At 45.3% G+C, this 16,741-nt stretch overlaps 1 protein-coding gene across 5 annotated transcripts in view; it reads right to left on the bottom strand.

Annotated features, from left to right (window-relative positions):
- The window catches only part of PKHD1 (PKHD1 ciliary IPT domain containing fibrocystin/polyductin), a 391,543-nt gene extending 377,272 nt beyond the window's left edge, over positions 1-14,271 (bottom strand). For all 5 annotated transcript variants that reach the window (XM_030555225.1, XM_030555227.1, XM_030555226.1 and 2 more), the window contains exons 1-6: positions 14,078-14,271; positions 10,751-11,003; positions 9,378-9,455; positions 7,741-7,885; positions 6,558-6,657; positions 383-440 (exon numbers count right to left, since the gene is read on the bottom strand). In XM_030555225.1, the coding sequence (XP_030411085.1) occupies positions 383-440; positions 6,558-6,657; positions 7,741-7,885; positions 9,378-9,455; positions 10,751-10,802 (433 nt within the window). In that variant the 5' untranslated portion in view covers positions 10,803-11,003; positions 14,078-14,271. The remainder of the gene's footprint in view (positions 1-382; positions 441-6,557; positions 6,658-7,740; positions 7,886-9,377; positions 9,456-10,750; positions 11,004-14,077) is intronic.
- Between the last annotated feature and the right edge of the window lie 2,470 nt (positions 14,272-16,741).

The following is a 16,741-nucleotide window of genomic DNA, read 5'->3' as shown; positions in this document are numbered from 1 at the left end:
CTGGAGTCGCACGGAGCCAGGGTTGGTAGGGAGTCTGCCTTAGCCCCAGCTCTCCACTGCACCACCAACTAGACTTTTAACAGCCCAGTCGGCAGTTAACTGGAGCCACCAAGGTCCCTTTTCGACCGGGCATTACGGTTGAAAACCAGACATCTGGCAACCCTACATGCTACGCAACCCCACTGTGCCTGATCTACAGGATATGAGTCTTACTAACTATGGAGCCTTAACTTCATAGCTCAAACTGTAGTAGCTCATGTTTTCAGCTCTATAGGTGCCTAATTTAATCCCCAGTGTATCAGCTAAAATGGCAGCCCTTGCACAAGGAAGATGAAAATATGCAACATCAAAGCAGTCTCCATTTTAAAGGAAGATCCCTTACCTGGGACTCCAGATGGTGGATTAACTTGGTAAACCACAGGTGTCTGTGCAACAGAAAACTGCAAAAAGAATTTTGTTGTTAAATAAACAAGCTTCTACAGCAGCCCTACAAGATCCGATTATGCATCGTTCGCAACACAACTGGCAACCAGTATTTCAGACACACTTATTTTGGGGCTTGTCTTTAAAGTGCATTTTTACTTTGATGAGTGACTATGTAAAACTGCTCCCTTCTTATCAGCAAATTTACTCCCCGTGTGTTCTCATAGTCAAATCTGCTGATTTTAGTGATGACAATAGGTTTCTACTGCTGGTTATTCCCGCTAGCTCTGCAGTTCCAGAGCAGCGAAGAGAAGAGAGAACTGCATTCTTCTCCATCTTCTGCCTCATCAACAAAACTGTTATTAAGTTGCTAATCAGTTACAGGTCTGCACACGGGTCACCAAGGATCTAATTCGACCTGCAGGAGACAAGGGCAAGATGATCTCATGCTCCAGAACATAACCTGATCATTGCAGAAATTGGAAACTAAGGGCCAGATTATAACTCTGGGCACTAATCTGAGATGAGGAAGCACCTATATGGATAGAGCAGTTGGGGAGTGAGGGAGAATGTGTCCATATGGTCAAATGTATTCAGGGTCCCTGAGAGGAGTGTGCTCGGCAAGAAGCATTTACTGTTCCTATCTAAGAAAGGTAACCTGCTTTCCCACTCCCATGCAAACCCTCAGCACCCTTGTGTGCACAGAGTGGAGATTCCAGACACAGTCCCTCTGGCGTGGAGAGCATTCCTGGCAGCCTTAATCATTTCCCTTGGTGCTCCTGAACTCCTATGTCTCTGCCTCTTGAGCAGTGTCATTGCATGCAGGAAGGTGTAACTACAGTGTCTCCCCACTAGAGCACAGTCCTACATATTTCCTCTGTGCACTGCATTGCCCAGTTGACCATGGGTACCTTGGCACAGAGTTGAACCAATCATTCATAGCAAAAAAACGAGTCAACGATGTTTTTCTCTCTTTCTGCCCCTCATTTCTCTGCGAGCAGCCTGTGATTGTCCCAAATTCCTTTGTTCCTTCAAAATTGCTGGCTGAATCATTTCTACAAATGATTCCAGGCCTGATGACAGTTTGTAAGCCAACATCTGCAATCTAAGCATTAGTTCTGATTGGAATTACAGCTCACATGGCATCACTTGTTTTACCTGAATGTAACTCTTAGTCTCAGGTTCCTGGTGTGTGAGTTTCAGTTCGAAACCCTGCTGTTTTCTGTGAATATTACTGATCTTTATAGCATGTCTATCCGTTGCTGTGGGGACTGTTTTCCCATATGCAGTTAACACTCCCGTCAAGCATTCCTGCCAGTTCACTTCTTCTCTAGACTGTTCTTGGAAAGCAAGCATGGGTAGAATGAATACAGAGCCAGCTCCTCCATTGGGATACACTGTCGTAGCTTAACTGACCTCCAGCCAAGGATCTGGCTCCCAGAGCTTTACACAAGCCAGTATCCACGGAGTATTGTGGGAAGTATTTACCCTGCTCCAACCATGGAAAGGAACGGCTGGAAGGAACGTCAAGAGGTCCTCTAGTCGAGCCTCCTGCAGGATTAAGTGTATCAAGGGGTTGGTTTTTTTTGGCTCCTTCTGAGGCTTCAGGGACTGTCCAGTGTTAAGAGCCAGGATACTGGATTAGATGGACCAATTGCCTGATCTGATCTAACAACTCCTGCTTTCCTAGAAACATGCAGCATTTGGGATTTTCATGAGATTATGTCATCCCAAAACTGGACAACGTGTGAACTGTGGTTTCAGCTGCAGTGGTCAGAGCACGGTAAAGAAGTCCAGTTTTGTGTTCCTGGGAGGCAGTGGATAGGCACTGGACTGGGAGGCTGGAGATTTGGATTCCACACATGGCCTGCTGCATGACTGTGACCAAATCACTTTGCATTTGTGCCTCACTTTCCCCATCTGTAAAATGGGAAGGATGATTCCGATCTCCCTTTGTGAAGCACTTTGAACTCTCCAGATGAAAAGCACCATGTAAGAGCTAAGGGTCAGCTTCACAAAGGAATTTAGGGGCCTAGTGGGATTTACACTGACTGTCAGTGAGAGGTAGGCACTTTTCCAAATCATACCACGTGCCTATCTGCATCTTTAGGCACCTAAATACCTTTGTGAATCTAGCCCCAAATATTACTAATGGGCTAAATCAGTGGTTCTCAAAGCCGGGCCGCCGCTTGTTCAGGGAAAGCCCCTGGTGGGCCGGGCCATTTTGTTTACCTGCTGCATCCGAAGGTTCGGCCGATTGCGGATTCCAGTGGCCGCGGTTCGCCAGTCCAGGCCAATGAGGGCTGTGGGAAGGGCGGCCAACACATCCCTCGTCCCACGCCACTTCCAGCAGCCCCCATTGGCCTGGAGCAGCAAACCGCAGCCAGTAGGAGCTGCAATCAGCTGAACCTGCAGACGTGGCACGTAAACAAACCAGCCCAACCCGGCCCACCAGGGGCTTTCCCTGAACAAGCAGAGGACTGTTTTTGAGAACCACTGGGCTAAAGTAAACTTTGATTCCATTGACATCAATAGCAAACTCTTATTGATTTCAATGGGACCAGGATTTATCCCTATTAAAAGGTAAGTAGGGGCCTCCTACACTCTCATTCTCCAGCCCCATGCCCACTATCCCTCTCTCACACAGATCCTAGCCATCTCTCCCTCTCCCTTCCCGACATGCGCCTATATTCTGGAGTCAAGCACTCGAGCAACCTAAGACCTGGCAGAGCTGGGGTCAGACTTTCTATGACTTCCCAACATTGATTCCCTCTGAGCTGTCATGTGACACAACATAGCATCACACTCTCTGATAGATTCTGGCCTCTGCCTCCCTCCTGGGCTGGAGACATGGCAGTCTAAAAAATTCATGAGCATTAGCATCAAGCTCCCTTCATGCCAGTCATCGCAAAGAAGAGAGATCAGCACCGGCCAACAGCCAGCCCAACTGGCTGGAGCAAGGAGCAGATTAGAGCAGTGAGGCAACAGCCACCAGCTGATAAGAAAACCTTCTGCGAGCAGTTCAGACTTGTCGCTGCCTGCAGCGGGTTTTGCAGTCTACTGGAGAGGCCAAATTAATTTTTTAATACTCATGGCTCAGAGGTTTCCAGTCCCAAAACAAAGAGACGCATTGTGTTTTATTTAGCTTGGAATGTGTCTCATTAACAGCATCCCCTGGTGATTTTTCATCAACTCTCTAAGCTAGCTGAACTGCCCAACGACTTGTGTAGTTTAATGTGCAATTTGCTGAAAACGTCGGGCTCGCCCGCTCACTCCTGGAAAAGAGCTAGACAGGACTGACAGGCACAAAGGGGCTTCTTCTCTAGCAAAAGCTATGGGCTGAGGATCCTGCTCTGCAAGGGTTAAGTGATCTCCATTACCCTAGAATAATAATAATAATAATAAATAGTAATACACTGCTCTTATAAATCCTGACCCTGAACCCAAATGAGCCACTGGCGCTTTTTTCATTGACGTTAGTGGGAGCAGAATTGAGGGTTTTAAAAAAGGAGCCAAGTGGAACCATTCTTATTTTACAAATGGGGAACTGAGAAGGTAAATGACTGTTGCAAGCTACCACAGTAATTAGAAGGTAGAGAACCCAGGCATCTGAGCCTTCTTCTGCTCTTATCAGTGTCTCCATTGCTGCATTGGATATGCAGAAAGACAAAACACAGCATAACGCATCTTCTTCTGCGTGTCCTGGCTTCACCCACAAGCGGAAACACACCAAGAAAAGTTCTGCTGGAGAGGGGGCATTTTTAGCAACCAGCCAGGTGCTCAAGCCACAGCCAGCTACTGGGATGGAACATTGATTATTTTGTGTATTGCCCAAAGCAGCCCCTGTCAGGCCTTTGCACCAACCTTTGCATGACCAAGGCAAAGCTGGGAGAGAAGGGGGGCAGTGACCATGAGGGCTGAATCTGATTCTATGTCCTCTCTGATATGCTGAGGTAAGTGTCTGTGAAAAACATCAAGTCGATCCATATTTGACTTCTGTGTGCGTGTGTCAGGGCCCATGAGACTGCAGACTCTGCAGAAACACATCTGTATAACTAATAGCTTAAAAAGTGCTTGCTTAATGGTTTTTCTTTGATTGACATGTTGTTGATGTAATTGTAACAGTCACTAACATTAAAGGGGTTGACAGGTCTGAGGAAATTGTATTTGACCTTTCAGATACCTTGGAATCCCCAGTGACAGGCAGGTAGCTGGCCACTTGAACTTTGTCGTTTGACCACTCGAGACCCCTCCAGACCACGGGTAACTATTTTTTGGGAGTGATCTATAACCTATTGTGTTTGTATGTGCTTAAGACTAACTAAAGCAGAGACTCTGAGTAACGCCATTCTTGTGAAAGTGCTGGAGACTAATAAAGTGAAGCTTTAAGTAAAAGCATTTGATTCTGTGTGATTTATGCCAGACCTATAGCAGACAGAGATGCTGCATCTCCCTTGATTTATTTCCTGATATTGCCTTGCAGAAAGTAAAGTTACTGAGAGCTTTGGCTTTAGGGGACCTCAGGTAACACTTCCCACAAGGCCAAAACTCACAAAGACCTGGAAACCTTGGAAGCAGAGCTGATCTCAAGATTTCCCGAGTGACAAAGTTCTGCAATATCTGGATGAGTGCCATGGGGAGCAGTGCCTGACTCCATCCCTTCCCTGATCAACCCATGGTTTTGGTATACAGAACTCTTGGGTTATCATGGGCTTCAAGCCATATCGCTAGCTTCCCTTTATTATATTCAGAGTCTTGCCTTCAATTCTCCATTTATTATATTTAGCAGTAATGCAAGGAATTTACAGGCCTGTACCCTCTAAGACATTTGCTTTAGGAGCTAGTACAAGGCTTGAGGGGAATAATAGGAGATATACCTATCTCCTAGAACTGGAAGGGACCTTGAAAGGTCATCAAGTCCAGCCCCCTACCTTCATTAGAAGGACCCAGTACTGATTTTTGCCCCAGATCCCTGCGTGGCCTCCTCAAGGATTGAACTCACAACCCTGAATTTAGCAGGCCAATGCTCAAACCACTGAGCTATCCCTCCCCCAAAGAACTAGAAGTAGAGTGTGTAGAGGGGAATTTTCTCCATAATGACATCAGCCCTGTCATAAACAGATAGCTAAGGGTTAACGTCTCTTTCACCTGGAAAGAAGTAATCTGAACCACCTGACCAGAGGACCAATCAGGAAACAAGACTTTTTCAAATCTGGGTGGAGGGTTTGTTGTGTGTGTGTCCTTTGTTCTTAGGTCTTCTGCTGTCTGACTCTTTCTCAGCTATGGGAAGGATTTTTCTATTTCCTGCTTTCTAATCTTCTGTTTCCAAACTGTGAGTACAAAAAGGGTTTGTTGTATTTACATGTCTATAGTTGCTGGAGTGCTTTGAATTGTATTCTTTTTGAATAAGGCTGTTTATTCATATTTCTTTTAAGCAATTGACCCTGTATTTGTCACCTTAATACAGAGAGACCATTTTTATGTATTTTTCTTTCTTTTTATATAAAGCTTTCTTTTTAAGACCTGTTGGAGTTTTTCTTTAGTGGGGAATTCCAGGGAAATTGAGTCTGTACTCACCAGGGAATTGGTGGGAGGAAGAAGTCAGGGGGACATCTGTGTGTGTTAGATTTAGTAGCCTGACTTTGCATACATTCATAAGAGCATTTTGCCATTGCATGCCTTAAAAATGCAAAAAGAGGGTGACTAGGACCCATATTGTCACATAATCACAGACAAAGACCTCCTGGGTCATCTAATCTATCCTCTGGGAATAAGGTGACCAGATAGCAAGTGTGAAAAATTGGGGTGCAAGTAGCGGGAGAGGGTAATAGGCATCTATATAAGACAAAATCCTAAGTATCGGGACTGTGCCTATAAAATTGGGACATCGGGTCCCCCTACTAGGGAACCAGGGCTAGATTATTCCTCATCCCCTAGCACTTTGTCAGGGCTAGTTATAAATGACTCAAGTAATAGTGCATCTACCTCTTTCCAACCTAGGAGATAGCACTTTCAGAATTTCCCCCCACCCTAACAGTCAATCGAAGTTCTGTTTTGCTCAGTCTGTTACTCTGAGTTGCATCCCCCTTTGGATTATCTTTAGCCATTTCCTCCCATCCCTCCCTGGAATTTACCTTGAAAGTGCAGTTGTCACAAGGCATCCCACTCAGGTTGCTTATCACCTGCCCATTGGCAATCACCTCCAGCTGGTACAGCCCCTCCTGCTGCGAGGGCCTTCAAAGGAAACAACAGCTCATGAGTTTTAAAGTAAAACATGGGCCAGATCCTCTGTGGATGTAAACTCATGTAGCTCCATTGACTTTAATCTCTGTAATCTATTTAATCTAATGTGTCTCCTCTTTAGAGGAGAGGAGGAGATAAAACCAAGGTTGACACAAATGAACCAGTGCAGAATAGGGGTGTGGAGGCAGGGCCAATAACAGAGTCACAGGGGGACGCTGTGCCATGACTCCCAGACAAGGGGCACCACTCTCCAGAAGAGGACTCCTCAACCAGTATAACAGCCTGGCAAAGGACATTATAGTAGGTATAGCATGGGCAGCAGCTGTGGAAGTTTTCCATCGCCAGCCAGTGTGCCCCAAATTTAACCTACATGGACCACCTCTGGGGGCAAGAGGGGAGTTCAGCGGTCAATCTAGTCACCTGAGTTGGATTTCAGCACAAACCCTACATGTGTGGCTCAAAATCCATGAGGGCCCCTTTAAGAAGTATTGCTCTTGCTAGCTTTAGAGAGCATACTCCCCAATTTTCAAAAGACTCTCAAAGCTTTGCTTCATCCTGCCGTGCCCAGGTGTGGGGATAGTGAGTCTTTCACTTGGATTAAGAGCTTTTAGGACCAGAAGGGAACCTCTAGAGTCATCTAGTCTGACCTTCTGCAGAACACAGGCCTGAGAATTCCTCTCTCAACCCCCATGATTCCTGGAATGGAAGATTTATTCTTCCCAATACATATGAATGCTATTGAGCCCAGTAACGTGCGGGTGAGCAAAGTCTTCTCCCTTAGAAACGCATCTGGTCTTGATAGAGAGATCCCAGATGATGAATTTACCACTCCCTTTGGTGAGTTATATCACTGGTCAATTACCCTCACTACTGAAAATCTGTGCCTTATTTCCAATTTGAATTTTTCTACCTTTCCAGTCATTGGATCCTAGCAGGTCTTTTATGCTAATGGTTCAAACAGTCATTGAGGCTAGCACGCATTCAGAAAACAACAAGAAAACATCCTCACATGTTTTCCTAGGGCATCTTCTGCCTAGAAAGTCCTTTCTGAACCTCTTTAATAGAGTGTCGTACCTCGTTTTGCATCTGATGATGGATACATCGAAATATACAGGATGGACATCACACCGTACTGGAGGCAGAATGGAACTCACTAGGGACACTTCTAGCAAAGACCCACTGGTGGAGTACATGAACTGTAACTGGGGAGATCTCAGACCTAAGCAATCCATTAATGACAAACATTTTGTAAGTGCAGGATCCTTTAGTAGTCATGACAATAACATATTAAAACATTTACAGAGTGCAGTTCAGATTGTGTCTATCAACAGCAGTGCCACCCCTTAATCAAGGATTTTAAAACCAAGTGTGGGGAACTGTCTTTCATATTAAAACATGGTTCATCTTCCTACTCAGCTATGTATCTTCTTTTGGGTGAACTGCTTTTAAATGCAACCTCTCCCATAAACATTCTGTTATAGAGCATTCTGCTTGCACTGGGCCTGATTCTCCACTACCTGGCACCTTCGCATTTTACACCTCCTTTCCACATATTTTGCATGGTTATACATGACTAAGCCAAAATGTTCAAACTTGGGCACCAACGGCAGGCACCAAAATCCATATTTAGGCGCACACAAATGGACTGATCTTTCAGAGATGCTGAGGAATTGCAACTCCTTTTGAAGTCAGTGCTCAGCACCTCTGAAAATCAGGTCATTTATTTATGGCATAAAGAACAGAGCACTGGACAGACTCAGAACATTTGGTTCTATTCCTGGCTCTGCCACTGGCCTTCTGGGTGACCCTTGGGCAAGTCACTCTGCCGGCTCTGTGCCTCAGTTTCCCCATCTGTAAAAATGGAGATAATGATCCTGACCTCCTTTGTAAAGTGCTCTCAGATCTATTGATGAAAGGTGCTATATAAGAGCTAGGTAGCATTATTTATATGGATAGTTTGGGGCACCCAAGTTTGACAATTATGGCCTATGTGACTGACAATATTGGCAAGTCTTGTGATTTTATCACAAGTCTCACAATATAATTGATGGTTTTCTTAAAGCCTTGGCTAGTGGAGTCATGTGACTATATGAAAATCTCAGCTTTCATTTAAAAAAGAAGTATATTTCTAGCTCTTATGATTTCAGAGAAAAGCATGTCAATGTTACTGGAGTGCAGCCTAAATGCTCAAAATCCAGAAGGCAAATAAAAAGAACCCAACACTAATTTTTTTTTAAATCTAATGATTTTTCAACCCAATTTCATGATTTTGGGGCGCCTGACTGCTGTGTTGTTGTGTGGGTTTTTTCAGTTTTGTTTTACATTTATGGTTGCCAATACCAGAATGACAAATTAAGAACATAAGAATGGCCATACTGGGTCAGATCAAAGATCCATCTAGCCCAGTATCCTGTCTTCCGACAGTGCCCAGTGCCAGGTGCCCCAGAGGGAATGAACAGAACAGGTAATCAAGTGATCCATTCCCTGTTGCCCATTCCCAGCCTCTGGCAGACAGAGGCTAGGGACACTATCTCTGCTCATCTTGGCTAATAGCCATTGATGGACTTATCCTTGATGAACTTATCTAATTATTTTTTGAACCCTGTTATAGACTTGTGTTTCAAAACACAGCTGACCCCTGGTAATTCTTCCAAGTGCCCCATTTTTATCCAATGATTTCCACCAATTACTAGCAGCCTCCTAAAACTTACCATCCAATGTCAGGGTGATCCATGTTCCTCCAGCAAGGCTGCCCTCCTGCGGTTCAGTGAATAACTTTGCAGATGCCACTGCAAAAATAACCCAGATACTTCAGGATGAAATGTAATACACCAGCACAATCAGTTGTGTGCAGCATGTATCTTTACAATGGCATTGGCAATGCTTGACACACATTTCTGCATGGGAGGTTTACTATCAGCATGTTCTGACCCAAAGTATATCTCCCCTAAATAAACAAATCCCAAACAGCACAACTGGAGGAGCTAAAATAGATTAGAAATACATAATATGCACACACACATGTATATAGAATGAATATAAGTGGGTGGACATATAAAGTCCAATGAGACATAAGCTCCTAGGTGCCTAATTCCCTCTTGAAAATGAGACAGACATCTAGGCCTTGCTATGCTGAGCTTACAAGCCTTCCTGCAGTCACTGCTTTGCCCCAGTTTTGTTCCACTTGTAGAGTGTTCTGTTCTGCAGAGGGATTGGTGATAACCAGTCTAGTTAAACCATGGAACGTTTTCTTGGAAAACTATATAGAGCCCCTGAAAGGAGAAACAAAGGGCTCCTTGCCTAGTGGGACAGCCAGATGAAGGAGCTGTGTTCCACACCGTTTACAGATTCTGACTTGTGTTTAGGTGGATTTAGTAAACGTAGCGGAGGCTAGAAACTAAGAATGTCTCTTAGTTATTCACAGCAAAGACAGCAACAGAGCAAGCTTCCCTTGCCAGTGAATAACCTTATGGAACCACCTACAAATGGAAGAACTTTGCAGTTCCCATTCCAACAGAGGACCTCTGTTGAGGCTATCAACAAGAGCAGTAGTTATGATAATGTGAGATATGGACATTTTTCCACTAGGAACTAGACTGAGATCCAAATATGTTTCACCAAAATCAGACAAAACTATCAGATGACAAAAACTTTTGTCCACTACTGGCCTGAGTTAAATTTGACCCAGCAACCTAGAGGAGATAGTCATTTACTGCAGTGAAAAAAAAAATCACTGCCACGTGTCCCAGCATTGGAGTATCAGGTAGGTGAAATATTGCACTGGACATTGCCAGTGGTCTCTATACACTGTGTTTTACAGACCCAGCTATGGACCAGCAGAGTGGCACATTCTGTATACTAGCTACAACACTGTATGAAATCCTGCATGCTACCACCAGTGCCCTATGGTATCCAACTTTGTCCTTTCCGCAAACCACCTCATAAGCCTCCCACAAAGGCAGAGCCCCTTGCAAAGCTGCTCCCAGCCTCCCAACAATCCCACTCCCTTCCCAGTGGCATTGGTTCCTCTGTCCTGCTGGCCCCATAGATAATAGTTTGAGAGCCCCTACCTTCTAGCACTCACCTGCAAAGAGCAGCAGCTCCACGTTCATAAAGGACGGTAGCAAAGTGTTCATCTCTGGCCCCAGACTTCAACTGCACTGGAGACTTTCCCTGAGATAGCTCACATCTTCACAGGTCTAGCATGTGGCTTTAGTGCCCGCGCTCCTTCCCTGTAACATTAAACCCTCCTCTATATTCCTTATTCACATGACAAGCCTTCAAGGCAGGCCATGCTGCTCTGAGTCATTGTTCTGCCATGTAGGAAGGGCTGTTTCCTGAAATCAAAAAGCACGTCAGCGAGAGATTTATTTCATCTCATTCATGAATAAAGATTTAAAACACACACGAGGCTGATAACAGTACATGAAGCCTCATCCACTCCAAGAGCCAGATCTTCAAGTGCTCAGCACCCAGGACCAGGTTTTCCCAAGCCCTACTACTATTTTGGCACCAAGTGAGAGATTGTCAAGAGGATTTAAGGGATTTAGTTGCACCATTCCCTTGGAAGGGCTACATTAAACTCTTCTGGCTCTTCAGCACTCTGTGCAAAAAACATCTGTGAGCTCAATCCACCTCCTCGTGAAGGTGTCCAGGGTCAGAACCTCAGCTGGCACTGCAGAAAGCCCAGCAACGCTAACCAAGGCACTGAGGTTCACTTCCTCTCTTTGGCTGCTCCAGGAGTGCTGCAGCTATATGCTCCCCCTTGCACGAGGTGGGTGGTTAAAGTACCACCTACCCCTGAGTTTTCCTAACTATAAAATGGGGATATTACTGCAGGGGGGAACAATCACAGGAGGCTCAGAGTCTTAGAAAATCTATAGAGTCTCAACTCTGGTGCAACTCACACGTCGAGCAAACAGGAAGGGAGGACTAGAGCAAGACACGGAGCTAACAGGAAGGCGTAATTTACAATGATTATTATGGTAGCATCTAGAGGCCCCAACCGAAATTAAGGCCCTTTGTACAGACAACCCGGGCCCAAGGAATTTAAAATCTAAATAGACAAGATGGACAGACAGTGGGAGGGAAAATAGATATGGAGAGGTGAAGTGGCTTGTCAGTGGCAGAACAAAGACTAAAGGGTATGGCTACATTTGGAATTTCAAAGCAAAGTGTGAGTGTAGTCGGAGCGGCAGTGCTGGGAGAGAGCTCTCTCAGCGCTGCATATAAACCACATCCTTTACGGGTGTAGCATGCAGCGCCCTGATTACACTGAGGCTTTACAGCGCTGTATCTTGCAGCGCTCAGGGGGGTGTTTTTTCACACCCCTAAGCGCAAAAGTTGCAGTGCTGTAAAGTGTGAGTGTAGCCATGGCCTAGAACCCAGGAGAGCAGAAAACCTGGGGCAGGTTTAGAAAGGAACATTCTTTCAAGAGAGTGGGTGTCGTTCGAGGGAACCAGACTGAGACACAGACACATGTTGGGAACGTATGAAAGAGTTAGGGCTGCCTAGGTTACCCTCGGGGGATAGTAAGCCTAAATAGGTAGAGCCCTGCACAGATAAGAACGGCCATACTGGGTCAGACCAATGGTCCATCTAGCCCAGTATCCTGTCTTCTGACAGTGGCCAATGCCAGGTGCCCCAGAGGGAATGAACAGAACAAATAATCATCAAGTGATCCATCCCCTGTCATCCATTCCCAGCTTCCTCCTGGCTAATAGCCATTGATGGACGTATCCTCCGTGAATTTATCTAGTTTTTTATCCAAAATTTGTATTCGCAGCTGATCCACAAAAACAGTTCATGGATATCTGTGGATTTGCAAGGCTCTCAAGATAGGCGTGTGTGTAGATCAGGGGTAGGCAACCTATGGCACGCGTGCCGAAGGCAGCACGCGAACTGATTTTCAGTGGCTCTCACACTGCCTGGGTCCTGGCCACCAGTCCAAGGGGCTCTGCACTTTAATTTAATTTTAAATGAAGCTTCTTAAACATTTTAAAAAACCTTATTTACTTTACACACAACAATAGTTTAGTTCTATATTATAGACTTATAGAAAGAGACCTTCTAAAACATTAAAATGTATGACTGGCACGTGAAACTTAAATCAGAGTGAATAAATGAAGACTCGGCACAGCAATTCTGAAAGGCTGCCAACTCCTGGTGTAGACTGTTGTTCAAGAATCTTTTTTTTTTCCTTTGTACTCTTTGTTCCTACTGCAAAACAAACAACGCAGATGCACCACTGGTCACAGATTGCCAAAGGGAAGAAACGTGGGTCGGACCAGCCAGGTAAGCACAGTCAGTGTTTAATTTGTAATGAAAGAGGTGCTGGGGGGGGTCAAGCAATTTTTTTTACATTCTTAACTGATGCCGCAAGCCCAGAGGTGCCAGAGCTATGAATTGCCAAGCCTCGAGGTCCAGGCACTCCGCCCTGGCACAAATTAAGCCCTGAGCACAGTAGATACATAGGATACTGTAGCCTAGGACCCGCTTCTAGGAGTGGGAGAACTGTGGGATTTCACTCCAAGCTGGGAAAGGAAAAAAGGCTGACACCTCAGGGGGGCACTCAGAAAGACTACGAACGGGACAGAGCTGTGGTTAGGCCTGGAACAGGTACCTTGTAAACGTTAAGCCTTCCGCTATTCCTGTTGAGATCAACAAAGCGGACTGTTTGAATTACATCCCCCTTTCAATCCGGCAGCCATGGCCGGCCATTAATAGCTTACAGGGCACTTCAGCCAAAGGTCTCAGCATGCTGCACACATTTCAGTTAATTCACTGGGTCTCCCAACATTCCTGCTTGAAGCAGATATATATTGTAGCCTCTCTTTTACAGATCTCACAGAGAGGTAAGCATAGGTGCTGGAGCACCCCCCGGCTTGAAGTGGTTTCCATCATATACAGGGTTTACAGTTTAGTTTAATGGCTCTCAGCACCTTCACTATACAAATTGTTCCAGCCCCCCTGGAGGTAAGTGACTTAGTACAATGTCCCACGGTGAGTCTGTAGCAGAGCAGTAGCTAAAAATCGCAAGTTTTGTAACCGGCCCTGGTAAGTAAACAAGAGAGAGAGAAAACAGCCAGGTTCTCTCAATCGAAGTTGACAAATGTTCAGTAATATGTATTCCCTTCACTCTGCTCCTCCTGCTTCCAGGTTCTGATAGAGATTAGATAGTCATGCGTGGATACTATAGTAATGGAAGACATCCACAAACTAGTTTGCATCTATCTTTTGTGGTATGAGCTCTGCCACTTTACAATGCAATCAGTGGCTGATGGCTCCTCCTTATAGTTCTCAATGCCACTGCAATCAGGACTGGCCAGACTCCACAACCTGTACTCACAATGACCTTGCATTTGAAGCTATACACATAAAGACATACCAAAAAAAAGATGATACTGCTTACCTGTTCTTATGTGCTTTTCTTCCATTGCTCAGATGAGAGATGCACACAGCTACCTCTGGTTTCAGAGTAACTTTTGTAGTTTCATCCCTTTGGAACCTGACAGCTTGGTTCAATTTTGTTGCTGTTCTGGGACAAGGGTGTTCCAGGCACTAACTCTAATTGCTCTGCAAGTAACTGAATCATGTCGTGCTGTAACTTACCAAACTAGTTTATGTGCAGGTTGGATGCTTGTCATAGTAAAAGTTCAGAGCTATCCCTAGGGCAAGCGTAATAATTAACCTAAGCTCCTTATGCTATTAACCACTTTGCTCTGAATCTTTTGTTAATGACCATGGGGAAAGCAACTTGGAATTTTTCTCGTCTTGAAACAGGATTTTTACATGTGCAATGAAAACAAGCACATTTTCAAATCAAATCAATTTTGTATTTTTTTTCCCTTTCCATTGCTTCCATGTGAAAAATAAGCAACACATTATTGTTCCCCAAAACACCAGTCAGTGGAGTTGGAAGTAACTTTCATAACAAAACCCCCTAGCCCAAGGTGTTTGGGGTTTTCTGGCAAACCTCAGTCCAAATTTGCCATGGTTTCACAAAGCATCTCTGAGTTTGCCAAGAATTTTAGCCAAGTTTCAAGCGAGGCTGGGGTTATGTTCATGGTGTCTAGTGAAATTTGGGGTTTTCCCAAGACTTCCATACAAAACCAGATGTGGTCCTAGAAGTTTTCACCGAGATTCACTCTGACATTTTGGGCTACTGGTGCAATGTTACCCACTCAAAGTAAAAATCTGAAAGAGGTACACACAGACCTCTGAGCTGGCACCACAGGATTTTATACAGCACTACTGGTCACACTTCAATGGGAGTCTCTCAAGCATGAACAGCCCCATGTTTTACTACCTACCTTTCCAAAGACCTGCCTTAAAAATGAGTTTTTTTTATTTCAAATTTCTCTCCAATAAATATTTTTGTTTAAGTTATCAGTCCCAGGAGCCTCACCCAAATACTCTTAAAATTCCAGCTTCTAGGATGGGTGAAAGCTAGCCATAGACGTGTTAAATACCCGTGAACAATCGGTGTGTGTGCACCTGGTGCTATTCCTTGCATCCCCTATCATGATGAGGCACTGGCTGGTCTGTATTCTTCACCACTGTCTTCTGCTGGATGAAATCAGAACTGCTCAAGTGTTGGTAATCAAGCTGCCACCTAGTGGCTTGATACCTATAAATAAAGAATGAGCATAAGACTTGATACTATTTGCACCTACAGGTGAGCCTCTTTTCCCACAAGCAGTAGAGACCTGGAGCTTTGGAGAAAAGGCTCCAAGATCTAGTCTACATGTTCTGCCTGTTTTGGGTGAGCTGCCCACATGACAGCAGCCTGGCTCTAGATTCCATATTCTTATGACCCACCAGCAGCGGACTGAAGCTATACAACTCACTTGTGCTTAAGAACATAAGAACAGCCATACCGAGTCCCACCAGTGGTCCATCTAGTCCAGTGTCCTCTCCCGACAGTAGCTTAGAGTACAGTGTTCTTATTTACCCACATTCCCCCCGCTCCTGGCTAAGTTGAATGGAGCTTGCCTGGAGACCTGGTAATAGGAGTTTCTGGCCAATGGGTTAAGGAGAGGGGATTTTAAACATGGTTACTACAGCCCTAACATTTGAAGAGCTGGTGTTTTCTGCGCTACTAGGGAATCTTACTTTAAACAGCAAGTGTCACTTTAAAAGAGAGTCAAATTTAAATCCATCAGCCCTGCTATTTCCATCTATTTCCACCTAACGCCTTGATCCAGAGGCTTCCTAGTGCATTGAATCCGTACATCCTCTGCCCATCCCCATCCTACCCTTATCCACTCTTACAGCTGTCCCCACATCTAGGGAGAGTTTCCATTGCCAAGAGCTCCCCCAGCCCCAGTGCCAGTGGTGGAAACCAGGTGAATTGGGACCCATAATTCGTCTCTCCCCCACCTTCTCTTCTCATCACCTCCCAAGAGCATCTCACTTTTCTCCAGCTGCGGGGGAAATCTGATGAGTGGCAGGAGGATCCAAATCAATTTCCCAGCTATGGCCAGCTCCCTGTGCACAGCATCACCCTCACCTGATGCTGCCTGTTGTGTCAGTGGCTAACCAGCTGGCCCGTTAGGCGTGACAAGTAAGAAGAGGGCACTGCTGTATGGGAGGTGAGGGGCAGAAGTCATTTACAGGAGCATTACTGCTTGCCTCATATAAGACTGACCCCATAGCACATCCAACAGGAAGAAGCCCCTTGGGAGAAACAGTGGAAAGTTGCTGGAATGTTACCACTAGGCAACTGAGGCCCTTCACCAATGATTTTGGAAAGTCCCTAGATGAGTGGAGCACCACACCAGCTGTGAGGGAAAAAGGGCAGGGTTTTCACAGCTGAAACTGCTGAGATCTGCAGAGAAGGGGGGGCATGTAACTCCCTGCAAGATCTCAAAGATCTTCTGCAATGCCCAGAGAGCTGCTCCATGAGGATCTGGGTGGGCATCAGCAATCTCCTGAGGATGGCTCTATGAGATCTGCAGAGGACCACTGCAAAGGCTGGAAGTTGAAGCTAGACAAGTTCAGACTCAAACTAAGGGAGGGCAATTAGCCATTAGAACAACTCATCAAGGGCGCTGGTGGATTCTCTCTCACTGGC

Source organism: Gopherus evgoodei, chromosome 3, assembly GCF_007399415.2.
Source record: "Gopherus evgoodei ecotype Sinaloan lineage chromosome 3, rGopEvg1_v1.p, whole genome shotgun sequence".
Taxonomy (NCBI): Eukaryota; Metazoa; Chordata; order Testudines; family Testudinidae; genus Gopherus; species Gopherus evgoodei.
The sequence above is the reverse complement of the archived record's forward strand: the minus strand, read 5'-3'. Positions and strand labels throughout refer to the sequence as shown.